The 13,750-nt window shown below is 35.7% G+C and overlaps 1 protein-coding gene across 1 annotated transcript in view; it reads right to left on the reverse strand.

Moving 5' to 3' along the window:
- Positions 1 to 13,750, reverse strand: part of LOC107601651 (solute carrier organic anion transporter family member 3A1-like) — a 53,944-nt gene that overhangs the window by 19,730 nt on the left and 20,464 nt on the right. The window contains exon 3 of the mRNA XM_016293908.1: positions 13,076 to 13,514. Within this exon, the coding sequence (XP_016149394.1) occupies positions 13,076 to 13,514 (439 nt within the window). The remainder of the gene's footprint in view (positions 1 to 13,075; positions 13,515 to 13,750) is intronic.

Here is a 13,750-nt window from a genome sequence, read left to right on the forward strand (position 1 = left end):
GAAATGGGGTCTTTCAAGGACAGAAGATATGGTTAGGACAACAAGTGCTCTGTGTATCCATAGAAAACGTTTAAAATGAAAAAAAACAAAAAACAAAAAACAATCTTTTATTAAATTACAGTCTCATTGTTTCATTGGAGGAGTTTTGAGTGCAAATATAAGCAGGAAACATTTGAACAACAGATTACCATATAATGTGATTATACAGTGAAGATGGATCACTTAAAAAAGAAAACATTATTTAAAACATTATGTAGCTTTTTTTTTTGGCTTTTACTCATTAAACTTCTAAATTGACCATAGAAGAAACACAAAAAAATTGCAAATACCCTGCTTCCAACTGATTTGCCTTCTACTACTGCTCATATTAGCTATATTTATTCAGTCGATCTAAGAAAAATGTGTGTTGATCCCGGCTTTTCAGTATTCCAAATCTCCAACGTCTTCATCAAAACAGCTTAGCACACATACTTGGAAAATAATTCAGCGTGCCAGCAACATCACAGCCCAATGTTAACCTGAAGTTGGGTTCGCAGGAATAAGATAAGCCAACCTGCCTTTTGAAGAAAGATAGAAATCTGCACCTGTGCACTTTCTTTGACTCACTTCAAAGGATCCCAAAATATCCTGGGGTGGCGAAGACCACCAAATTACAGGCTTATATGTTCACACACAAACAAATGCTAAAGTGTGAATAAATGAAACATGCAGATCAATGACGATGTTTTCACAAGCTATATAATGTAATTTAGTCTTATTCAGGAAGGTCTAAAATAGCTGGAGAAAGCTTTCAGTTGATTACTCACTATTAAGAGCCCTCAAACAAAATGAAACAAAACAAGACAAAAAAATAAAAATAAATAAATAAAATAAATAAGCTAGCTGGGGATAAATGAATCATGCAAACCAGACAAGCCTTAGTATTCTCAGATGATGGTCAAGCATTACATTGTGCTAAATCTTCCTTTCGTCTAAACACAGTAAACGGGAACTGAACACAATATGTGTGTATCTTCTGCATCATTGCACTTTCTTTTTAGCAGTTGGTTGTATAATAGCTTGTGGCAGTCTCACATTAGCACAAATACGATCAAATCATAAAACCAGGGGTGGCATGTTAGCAAACAGACCTTCCTGACTGTATATATTGCACCACAAGGGCAAAGAGTGAGATGAACACCAAAAGATGGAAAGAAAGATATACAGAAGAGACAGAAGGCCAACAGATATGTCTTGGCCACTGGTGCAAACTGGCATACTTTAGCTGCTGTGTCAGATGTTTCCCTTGGGCTAAGATCCAGAAACACAAAAAGCCCTTAGAGAAGATATGCAGGCAGCAGCCTTGAAGAAGCAGCAGGCCTGAAGTCTCAATGGGCCTATTGGTGAAAAGCTCCAGCTGCACTGGTGGATGGGGCCGCAGTATTGACTACAGCTGGTCCACCCTTCTTCAGCAGGTGCCTTGGCCTAATTATCAGTATGACGGTGCCAACAGCGGGTCTCCAGATACTTCCAAGCTGTATCCAAAGAGGAACCTGGCCACTGAATAAAGAAGCCCCTTAGAGCAAAGCATGCCTGCTATTCGTAATTAGGCGCTAATTGTACTGCATCTGGAAGGGAAGAGGTAAATAGACCACATCTGCCATGTGTGAACTTTAGTATAGGTAGAAAGTTGCAGTAATAATCTTTCAAACAAACATGACTGTGATGAACTGAGCTAAAGATGAATTGCAGATATATTATGCCATGTCCTGAGTAATGCGGTCTGATATGGGGTTTTTAACGGCAGATGTCAATGCTGATATCTAAAGATGAGTGTGGCACATCACTGATAAAATGGCGATATATAAATATAATACTGTAATGATAACAACTGATTTACATGCACAACAATATGCTGAAAACAATTCAAACTTATTTTAGAACTAAACAGATAACAACTAATAAATGGCCTATATTAAAATTCTATACTATTTTGTCTAAATAAACTAAAATGACAAAGACTAAAAATAGTTGCTTTGTTACAGCAGAATTTAGGCATCACAACATTATATTGTACAGTATGAAACAGATAAAAATAGATATTCATTCTGCTATTAATAACAGTGTTATTAAGTTATTAGCATTATTAAATAATTATAATCATTAAATGACTGCAGAGTTTTAATATAGGTATGTATCTAAGAAGTAAACATGTGCAATTAAATGTTTAATATTTGCGGTTTGTTGTTTGGGGTACAGTAAGATTATTTTATTTATTTTTTTAAATAAATTAATACTTTTATTCAGCAAGGACACATTAAAGTCTAAAAATGAGCATTCAAATAAGCGCTGTTCTTTTGAACTTTATATTCATCAAAGAATGCGTCTATTATAATAGAACATTTCTTGTAATAATATTTCTGTTTGTCTATTAATTCAGCCACAAAGACTTAAGACTGCTTACATTTTTGAGCAGAATATATCAAAAAATTTCAGATTTAATAATGTCAAAATGGAAAAGATAAACAAATAAAAATTCCCGATTTATCAACCTGACCAATATATCAATCAATCACTAGTCCTAACAAAGGGAAGAATTTATCCATGGCCAGTATTGATTTTATTCAATCACTGTAAATACTTCTCCACTGACTTACACTGTGGATAAATAGTGGATTGTGGGTGGAAACCTGAGCTGTGCATTAGCCCAGAGGTGTATTTAATGCGCAATCCCATTCTGCATACTTAGTACCAATACTTCCTTTTTACTCATCTAGGCATGTTCAGAGAAAAATGGAGGATGCTTCCTAGCAATCAATAATACGAGTGAACACTAAAAATAAACATGTTAGCCAACCCTTATTGATCCACAACCATTTAATTAGACAACCTTATCCTGCACCTCAAATCACCATTGATGCAAAGTGCTGAACATGCAGGAATGAGTTTAGAGAGCTACTACTTACAAAACACTCAATCAATGAGTCCAGGTATTTACACTAATGCCAGGGGCAGCATGAATCTGTAAGAAAGGGCTTTTCTAATCAAATCATCCCTTATTTGAAGAGCCAACATTCCTGGATCGGTGAAGGGCAGTGAGAAATGCCATGCCTTAGGATGGACTAGCATCTCAATCCGATAGTTTCAAGGCCAGACTAACTTAAAGGGTGCACTTTTTAAGCAAAATATTTGTCTTTTTTAGGTTTTTAAGGATAAAACAACTACTAAAACTGCTCAGAATTTGGACAAATTGCATTTGGACATTTTGTGGATTTCAAACGTTTGTGGAACACGTTTATAGTTAATGTGATGAACTAACTTGATAAATCCATAAAAAGTAACTTGACACTATTTGTTTAAAAGCCAAAACAAAAATTCCTTATGCAATGACATTCATTGTATAACTGGTGTGGTTGAAAGTTGCCAAGTAGTTTTTTGGACTACTAGGTTACCTCATCTCCAACAAACCATTTTTGGCAGGGCTACAAGCATAGTAGAGCATGTAAACAGAAAATCACAATTATAAGCAGCCAGTAGGATGCATAGATCTGGCGTGTGTCTGCATGTAACAACACTTGACATACGGCTAGTGGAGTAGGATGGAAGCTAGGAAATCAATGTGCAAAGCCTTGTAAGAAAATAATTCCTCATTTCTTGTCTTTTTATAATAATGAGTATTATAATCAAGAGCAAATTAAATGGTCTAAGTGGTTATTGTAGCAATAAAACATGATATAAAAATGGTCTTTCAAATCAAATGTATCTTGTTCCTCCCTATACACGGCCGAATGACAGTCTGTGGTTAGCACAGATTATTTGGAAGGGAAAGTAGCTCTTTTCTATTACCTAGGATTTGTTTAGTCTCAGTGGTGAGCAGGATTGACCAGTGATAGGATTAAGTAAGGCGAGTGACGCCAGATGACTCCAATGATGTTACTCAACCTCATTTTAATGCAGTCTTAATGCTAATCTTGAAGTCTGCCTTTGTTCCATTTAACTGAATCACAGTTTCATCCAAGTTCAAAGGCAGTGCCATCTGTCGAGCTTCACTACAGTTGGACATGCTCTCCTCAACATAATCATCTTAGCGCTGCTTCCTGCGTGATCAGTTTCTTTCTAACTAGCATATCCCTTATTTACCTGCTAGTCTCTTTCTGCAGAAGCGCCATAGCCATTGGAACTACCCAAACACTTTAGATTTCTGAGCCAAGTGAGTTTATAACGCACCTCTCACACCATATATTATTATATCATTTTATATATATATATATATATATATATATATATATATAATTGTGACGAGTGGGGCGGGGTCTCGAGTCCCATGGAGGAGCTCTGTCCCAAAGGAGGAGTGATGACAGTGCAAGACGAGAGAGGACCAGGCCTGGACTTTTTGTTGTTTTGTTTCTGTTTGTGCACGGCAGTTGTTCGTGAGGGGCTGTCGCGCTATTTTCAGTTTTGTGTTAATTCTATTATTAAATTGTGTTTAAATGTTCGCCTGTTCCCGCCTCCTTCTTCCCCGATATATGAACTGTGTTACAATAGTATTTAATGCAATTGTATAAGAACCACAAAAAATTATTTGGTTATGTATTACCTAAGTGAGCTATTGCTTAACTCCAAAAAATAGGTGCATGACACCCCTGACTATGTGCTACTGCCAATTATTCTGAAAAAGTATGCGCCAAAGCACTTGAGACTAACTGAAGGAGAGGGTTGGCTACATTTATCTTGCAAAATGCAGGAGTTGACAGGAGACTGAAAAGAATGGGTTTGTCTGGGAGAGAGGACTGCTGGTGTCTGTTCTCTCACACCCGCAGAGCAAGAGATGACAATGTTCATTGCTCTCAAATTAAACAAACAGGAGTTAGTAAGGTGCGGTCTTGGCACGAAGCTTATCGGCGAGATGGAAAAACCCATTTAGAATCTAATCCTTCAAGATGACATTACATGTGCAGCGTTTCAGTAGCTTGAGCATGCGTGGCTGATGGCAAGGGGTGAAGTCAAAACACTGCAGCAGTCATGCTGACGTGTCTCTTAAGGATGCATCTGAGATCTCTAAACATCATCACTCAGATAAACATCAACATAGCAAAATAAATTTCAATGTTTAAAAGATTGTATTTTATTGCATTTGTCAATGTTGTTAATCATTATCATAAATATCTTTCATATCGTCAGAGAGAAGCATATGAACTTTTAAAGACCTGTGGACAATAGTATTATCATGACAGAGATTTAAAATGAAAGGAATAGTTCACCTAAAAATGAAAACATGCTGAAAATGTACTCACCCTCAAGCCATTCAAGATGTAGATGAGTTTGTTTGTTCATCAGAACAGATTTGAAGATTTGAAATTTAGCATTACATCGCCTGCTCAGCAATGGATCCTCTGCAGTGAATGGGTGCCGTCAGAATGAGAGTCCAAACAGCTGATAAAAACATCACAATAATCCACAAGCAATCAACGCAACTCCAGTCCATGTTTGTAATGAACAAATCCATCATTAAGATGTATTAAACTTCAAACCGTTGCTTCTGGCTAAAATACAAGTCCTCTAAACATAATATTGCTTTCTCCAGTGAAAAAGTCGTGACATCTGATTCAGGAGACTGTTTAAAAGCATAAACAGTCTAAAACAGTTCCAAACAAATATGTTGAAGGATTTTGATGTGAGAGGACAACAGGGAAATGTTATTATGGATTATGGACTCGTATTTTGGTCAAAAGCGACAGTTTAAAGTTAAAATGATTTTAACATTTCATGCCTTAATGATGGATTTGTTTCTTGTAAACACAGCTTTTTGCTTCACAGGATGTTAACTGATGGACTGGAGATATGTGGATTCCCTGTGCATTATTGTGATGTTTTTATCAGCTGTTTGGACTCTCATTCTGATGGCACCCATTCACTGCAGAGGATCCACTGGTGAGCAAGTGATGTAATGCTAAATTTCTCCAAATCTGTTCTGATGAAGAAACAAACTCATCTGCATCTTTGGATGGTCTGAGTGTGAGTAAACGTACAGCAAATTTTCATTTTTGGGTGAACTATTCCTTTAAGGTTAAACGTGCACTTATTAATTACTTGTTTGTTGCGCTGACTGTAATGGCATTTATCTAAAGTAGATCAGAAAAAAAGAGTTTTCAGTTTCCAATGCTGTTGTATACATATTTCAAACTATATAATAAATATAAATATTTAATATTTTTAATGAGAAAAAATGAGTATACCTATATGCAAAATTATTACTAAATATGATGCACACATTAAATGTTTAACAGCATGCACAAAACGTTAACATAAATTAGACATGCCTCAACAAATTGCATTATGCTAATAAATGTTCACATTGTGAATATAATGCCAGTATTTTATATTTTATAGACATTTGCCAGTGTCCTGCATCTAAACCTACAGCAGAATAAAGTGGGAACTCTGTCTCCACTGCCTCCATCAGTCATGTATCTGTCATATCTTCTTTGGCCTGGTGTGACGAAGCCCAGAGCAGGTCTGGGTTAAGTCTTCCCAAAACTGCCTAACCAGAGACACAAACAAACAGCCATCTGTCACTGTGTTAGTACTTGACTGCATAAAACTGTATGTTTCAGTTTTTTATTGTTGACGTTTTACTTTCTGCAAAATGTTTTTTGTTCACAAACACTAGTATACAGAATTTTTCTACATTTTTTGGTGATTTTTATCACCAAATCAGAGTTTCAGAATCTGTAGTTCTTTGCTGCAGATTTGTCTGGAAATTTCTGTGTATGTATTGATTTTTATCAGTTACTAGAAACTGGATATTCAAACACAAGCAGGCTAATGTGTTTGAATAAGCTCTTTCTACAGCTGCTGTCCCTTCACTGTCTTTGGGCTACATGAATCCAATCATTTGCGTCAACATACAGGAATCATGTTACTGACACTGTGAAAGCTTGTAAAGCATGGAGAGCCAGTTCGGTGGGGTTCAAGCGTTCCTGACTGCCATGGCAATACCCTGATCCCTGCATGTACATGCTGTGAATTTCTACAGTCAAGCCCCTGTGGGAAGACCCAAAATTAGCAATGGACTGCAAAAGGCTACAAGAGCTCTGGGAACAGCATCCATTTAGAGTCCTGACCCCTGTCTGCATTTGTTTTCTTTAGTCAAAAAATGTTGATGAGGCACTAAAAACAAGATCATCATACACCTGAACTTCTGCTTTAAAAGTGAAGTGGCATACACATTATGTCACAACTGATGTAAAGTCACATTGTGTAATATAAAGTCACATTATCAGATATAAAGTGACAATTACGAGAAATAAAGTTGCAACTAACATAGTCACTTTTTGTAAGATATTAAATGAGAACTATAAAAAAAAAAGTTGTAATGGTGAGATATAAAGCCAAAATTGTAAGAAATAAGAGTTTCAATTGCAAGATATTAAGTCAGAATGCGAGATACAAAAATGTCACAATTGTCAGATATTAAGTTTCAAGCATATTAAGCATTGAGATATAAATTCACAATTACAAGAAATAAAGTTGCAATTGCAATTGAGATATCAAGTGACATTTTGAGATATGCTGCAATTGTGAGATATAGTCACATATAAATATAAAGTCCTTATTACGAGAAATAAAGTTGCAACTGAGAGATATATAGACATTGTGAGATATAAAGTCATAACTATGAAAAATAATTGTAATCTAAAAATCTAAATTAAAAAATTTAAGAAATAAATGTGCAAATGTGAGATATAAAGTCACAATTATGAAAAATAGAGGTGCATTCGTAAAAGGACAAAGTGGTTGAGCCAGTGTTGCAGAAATGTTGTTACATGTGACCTCTGACCTATTGTTTCTACTAAAGGTGGCTTCTAATATACTATAGGCCAGGGTGCGAACTACGGGGAAGCTAGGGGGAGCTCGGCTCCCCTTAATAAGACATGGGCTCCCCTGAAAACGTGATTTGTGAAATTTTGGGGGGTCTCAAAAAATATTGACAATGTGTTATTTTGACGTGCAATTTCAGTTTTATGTAATGTGATCATCGTGGATTATTATGTGTAAAATTGCAAAAATATCATTCATTCAAGCATGACGGCGATTTAAACCTAATTCACTTCAATAAAGATAACTATACATGCTATTCTTGTCATGAGCATCAAGGTGTGGGGACCACTCATGTTTAGTACATGTTAACTCAATATGTTATGGATGCCCCGATTCCCAAAACACCTGAATGCCATGCATTGTTGCATTTTCCTAATAGGTTGTTTATCGAAGCAATTCGCTTCACCATTTAGTAAGTAAGTCGACTGTTGCTATGGCCAACAGGTGGTAATAGTCTCATCCGACATTAGCATATTTCTCAAACCGTTTTCCTGAGGATAAAAGCTCCATTTAGTGTTCTTTTCAGATTTCAGCAGAAAAAAAGTAGGCTAGCACTTATTTTAACAAAGTACCTGATGGGTAATAATAGGGACACTGAAAGCTAAGGTGTGCAACATCTTTCATGAAGATTCTTTCTTTGAGAGCATCTTGCATTAAATCCCTACTAATGAATGTTTTTTAATAAGATCCCACCGTGCACTCCACTAATGAAGGCTTTTCACCATGAGTGCGGAGAGTGCACAGAAACACATGAGGGCAATGTGACGTTCAGGCCGCAGGAGTGCAGATAAGAACGACAGTGTGGGTTCAGACTGACCTGCAAGCCATATTCAATGATACTGACAGCCAATAAAAGAGACAATGATGCGGTCTGTTCGAGCTCATTAAAGGCAAAGGGTAACGGAGGCTATTAAAATGTCTATATATGGTTTTCCATATAAGGTTTGCCTGCTAGTCACTTATCAGTTCAGAATGGAGTTAATAGAGCTAAAGAAATATTCATACTTTTGACTGATCTTTTTTTTCATATAAATGACAATAAAAAATATAAATATGTTTTAATCTAATTGACTTTATAAATATATAATATTTGACTTAATAATTATATATTTATATATAATATAATATATAGATTATATAGTATTGTAATCAATAGATATATAAACCATATACCAAATATATATATATACCAAACATTTTTTTTAAAGAAAATTATTACTTTTATTCAGCAAGGACACATTAAATTGATCAAAAGTTACAGTAGATATAAAGACATTTATAATGTTACAAAATTTCTAAAATAATTGTTAACATTTCCACAAACATATTAAGCAGCATGAACTTTTAACATTGATGATAAGTAATTTTCTTGAAAGAAAAGAAAAAGAAGAAAATTCTGCTGAAAATTCAGCTTTGCAATCACAGAAATAAACAGTTTTCAAATATATTAAAATTATCAAATTGTTACAATTTGCTACAATTCAAAAATCTTATTGACCCTAAAATATATTTTTATAAATAATTTATAAACCTGATATTATTTTTATTACCTAAGTTTATCAGAGATGCTATTAAAACAATCATAGACAAGGAAACTAGTCTATTAATTACAGTTAGGAAACTTAACTAGAAGCATGTATTAAAATCATTCCAGTTTTCACAATTATTCAATACATTTGAATATTCAATACATTTGCAAGCTCTAGTCTAGAGCTCTTCCAAACACTGAATGAAGGCTGACACTAAGATAGCTTCACCAAATAGTATGAACTATGGCAGTAGACCACCATACATGTGGCATAAACCACAAGCATCAAAATGATAGCTCAAAATGCATTGCTTTAATTTTCTTTCTCTTTGTACCACCTAACAGTGTGTATTTAGTTATATGAAACACATAATGTTTAACTCATTTGAAGCAAGCATTTAGTACATTGCAAAATACACTCAATCGTTTCTATGAGAGGAAAAACAATTACACAAGCTATGTTGCTGTGTTGCAAATTGAGAATATATTAGCAGTACGTGAAAACATCAATCTTGGTGATGTCTGAACAATCTGGCCCATTCATGCAGCACATGCCATGCCTGCAGCATGAGGATTTAGACGATCAGCTGAGTGCAGCTTCCACTACAATACAACATTGTTCTCAAACGAAACGCTGCTTGTTTGCCTTCAAACTTTGTTGTGCGGCTTATCAGAGAAGCACAGCTCCAAATCTCCCTCTGAGCTCGCAAACTCAAATCAGTGTGTGTCCATTTCCTACTGCTCACTGTCAAACAAGCACTGCGCTCGCCCATAAGCCTTCTGAAATGCTGGTTTGTTTCTGTTGCATGTGCAAAAGAACTTTGAACATGAGCTGAGGCAAGAAAGAGAGCTGAACAGGAAATAGAAGAGATCTTGCACAATTTGAGAATAAACCTGACAGAAAAATACACTCAATAGTCTCTTTAAAAGACAAAGAATTTTTTTTTTTAAATTGTCGGTGAAATGTCTTTGGAGTGAACCCTTATGTCAAACTTAAAAATGTGTATTTTATATAAATTATATGACAAAATATCAAAGCAAGTTGAGTCTTCTTTTAAAGCAAGACAGCACAAGCACATAGAAGTTTAAATTCTAACAAATATACTGTTCGTAATGAAGACATTTTATAGTTGTCAAATATTATCAGAACATGTTCATATTTAATGTTAATTAGGGTCCCACTTTATATTAAGTGGCCTTAACTACTATGTACTTACATCAAAAAATCAGTACAATGTACTTATTGTGTTCATATTGTATTGCAAAACACTTTTGCTGCTATTGAGGTGAGAAACAGGTAAGGTGAGGGACAGGTTTGGTGGTATGGGTAGGTTTAAGGGTGTGTTAAGGTGTAAGGGATGGGTCAACAGTGTAATTATAAATGTAATTACAGAAATTAATCACAGATGTAATTACATGCAGATATTTTTCAAATAAGTACAATGTAAAAACATGTAAGTACACAATAAGTGCATTGTACCAAATGATCAATTTAAATGTAAGTACATAGTAGTTAAGGCCACTTAATATAAAGTGGGACCTTAATTAGTTATGAGAAATCACTTGATCTGATATTTTGTTTCTAATGCAATCACATATATTGTGATTTAAATGGTGTGATTTTAAACTCCACATACTCTTGTGCCTGTTTAATGTGGAGCTTGTAAAGCATCACAGGATCAAACAGGGACTGAAGGCACTTCCCTTTCAACACTTATCTTCCATTCCTCATCACTGAGATGCATGCATGTGAAACAAACCATGGCCCACGCTCTTTCAGACATGGAAATCTGTGTGCTTTGATAAGACTTGCTGCTCGTGCCTGAATGACATGTTTCTTGTTATCTGTGAACATGAAATTTGTCTTGTTCTTGTTACCCTGACAACAATAAAATCAACCAAGTAAGCTATAGTCACATCTTTTTGTATTGAAGACAAATGTTAAATAATAACGGCAATATATATTAAAGTCATGTTCTGTCTTCATATCTTCATATCTAAGATTGTCTTTCAGAATAATTATCTGGAAATGCAAGTCCTGACCTGGAATGGGTGTAATTATAATGTTTAAATAGTACTATATGAATTTATGCATTTATTTAATCAAAAATACATTTGTCATGAATCCTGTCCATGGACTTCCATTCAATCACCACCAGAGGTCACCCTTCCATTACATTGACTCTCGCAATACACAAACTGTTTCATGCCATCCCGGACTACATATTCCATCATCCATTGCACTGATTGCACACAGCACTGATTGCACACAGCTGTAACCAATCACACATTCACTATATAACACTCATTCAGATCCCTTTCAGGCTGCCGAGTATTGTATGCGCATATGGTTAGTTGTGATAGCTACGTTACGGAGCCTGCTTTAAGTTTCTTAGTCTAGCCTAGTCTTGCCTTGTCTGTTTCCTCGTCTTCTGATCATTGCCGGTGTACTTTGGATTACCTCTCTCGTCTTGCCCTGTTCGGATACTGTTTGCCCCTGCCTGGACCTTTGCTTTGTACCTGGATTATCCCTCTAGTCTCGCCCCTGTTGGATTACGTTCGCCGTCGACTGACCCTCGCTTGTTTACTGGACTGCTCTTGTTTTGTCTTCTATATACCTGTTTGCCATTGCCTGACCCTCGCCTGTTTTGACCACGCCCTTAATAAAGCTTGCAAATGGATCCATACGTCTCACGTCTTGTTTGCCCCGTAACAACATTAAAGCAGTAATATTATGAATTATATATTTTTTAAATTCAAAATAACTGTTTTAATATATTTTAAAAAGTAATTTATTAATTTGATTGCAAAGCTGAATTTTAAGCAGCCATTAATCCAGTATTCAATGCCAAATATCCTTCAAAAATCTTTGAAATATGCAGATTTTTATTTTTATTTATGTTGACAAGAGCTGTGCTGCTTAATATTTTGGTGGAAAAAAAAACCGAACTGAATTTGTCTTTTTTTCAGGATTCACTGATGAATAAAAAAACATTTATTTGAAATTGGTTTTATAACAATGTAAAAGTCACTGCCACTTTTGATAAATTTAATAAGTAAAAATATGAATTTTTTACAAAAAAATCTCCAAAAGGTAGTGAATGGTAGTGTATATGAGATTAATAAAAATGTGAAAAATAGATATTCATTTATTTTTCACATTTTTATTTATCTCATATATATGCTGCAAACCTCCAAAACTTGCTATCTACTCTTCCCACAGAAGCGTTATTGTGTTTTAATCTCTTTTTCCATGCCTTTCTTCTCTACACATACAAAATAAAACTAATTATGTTTAAAACCCTCCCAGCACTGCTCACCTGCTGATTATATTGTGAAAGCTGTGGTCACAAACAATATAAAATATAACACGTTTGCACACACGCATATGCTTTTTACTTATTGACCCAGCGGTTTAGTGCACACGCTGCTTTCTGACACATAACAGCTCAACCTTCTTATTTGCTTTTCCACTTTAATAGATCAGTGGTTTTTGGCTTGCCACTGGAAGGCCTGAAACCACAATAAATCACCCTGATAATCATCTACTTTTTACTTACTAAGCCGTAGGAGAGATACATGCTTTTCACTTTTTTCAGTTCACTTATGCAAAACAACTGATGCCTGTGGCTATGCAAACTAAATGCATTAGAAAGCATGTAGCGAATATAAATTACGCTTACTTACCTATATAGAGAGAGGAGTCCTTCTTCCGCACATGATCGTCTATGTAGGACACACCCAGGGGCTGAACAGGTGTGGCACCGATACCCAGCAGCATCTGGGCTCCAATCAGAAGCAGGTACATCATGTTGGTGTTGGCTCTACTCCCACACGGTTCATCAGCTTTAGAGGTGTTGGAGCACACGTCTCGCCCCAGATCCTTGCTCCACGAGTCTGTGATCTTGTACTGACTGGCGAGGAATTCTGGTAATGCGGACAGCAGTGCTCCCAAAGCCATGACAATGCCTCCACAGCCAATTAACCGAGGGCGGTGGGCTTTAGCACCAAAATAACTAACAAAGAGAATGAGGGCCAGGTTGCCGATCTCAAAGCTGCTGGCGATGACACCCACATCAGCGCTCTGAAGATTGAAGCGCCGCTCCAGTGTGGTCAGCACGCTCACCTAAGATAAACAAATCAGAAGAATTACTGTAATGTTAATTTAAAATAGTTGTAGGTACGATATCACCTTTTCACATATTACGGTATCTGAACCGGACGACTATTCTATTCAGCACAGGTTGGTGTTCAGGCGAGTGATGTACAGTGTAAAAGTTGATGTGGCATTATAACGGTTTAATTCTGTAATTTTGTTTAAAGGCACAATATGTAGGACTTTTTTATTAAAATATCCAAAAA

This window comes from Sinocyclocheilus grahami, unplaced genomic scaffold (genome assembly GCF_001515645.1).
Source record: "Sinocyclocheilus grahami isolate Dianchi unplaced genomic scaffold, SAMN03320097.WGS_v1.1 scaffold309.1, whole genome shotgun sequence".
Lineage (NCBI taxonomy): Eukaryota > Metazoa > Chordata > Actinopteri > Cypriniformes > Cyprinidae > Sinocyclocheilus > Sinocyclocheilus grahami.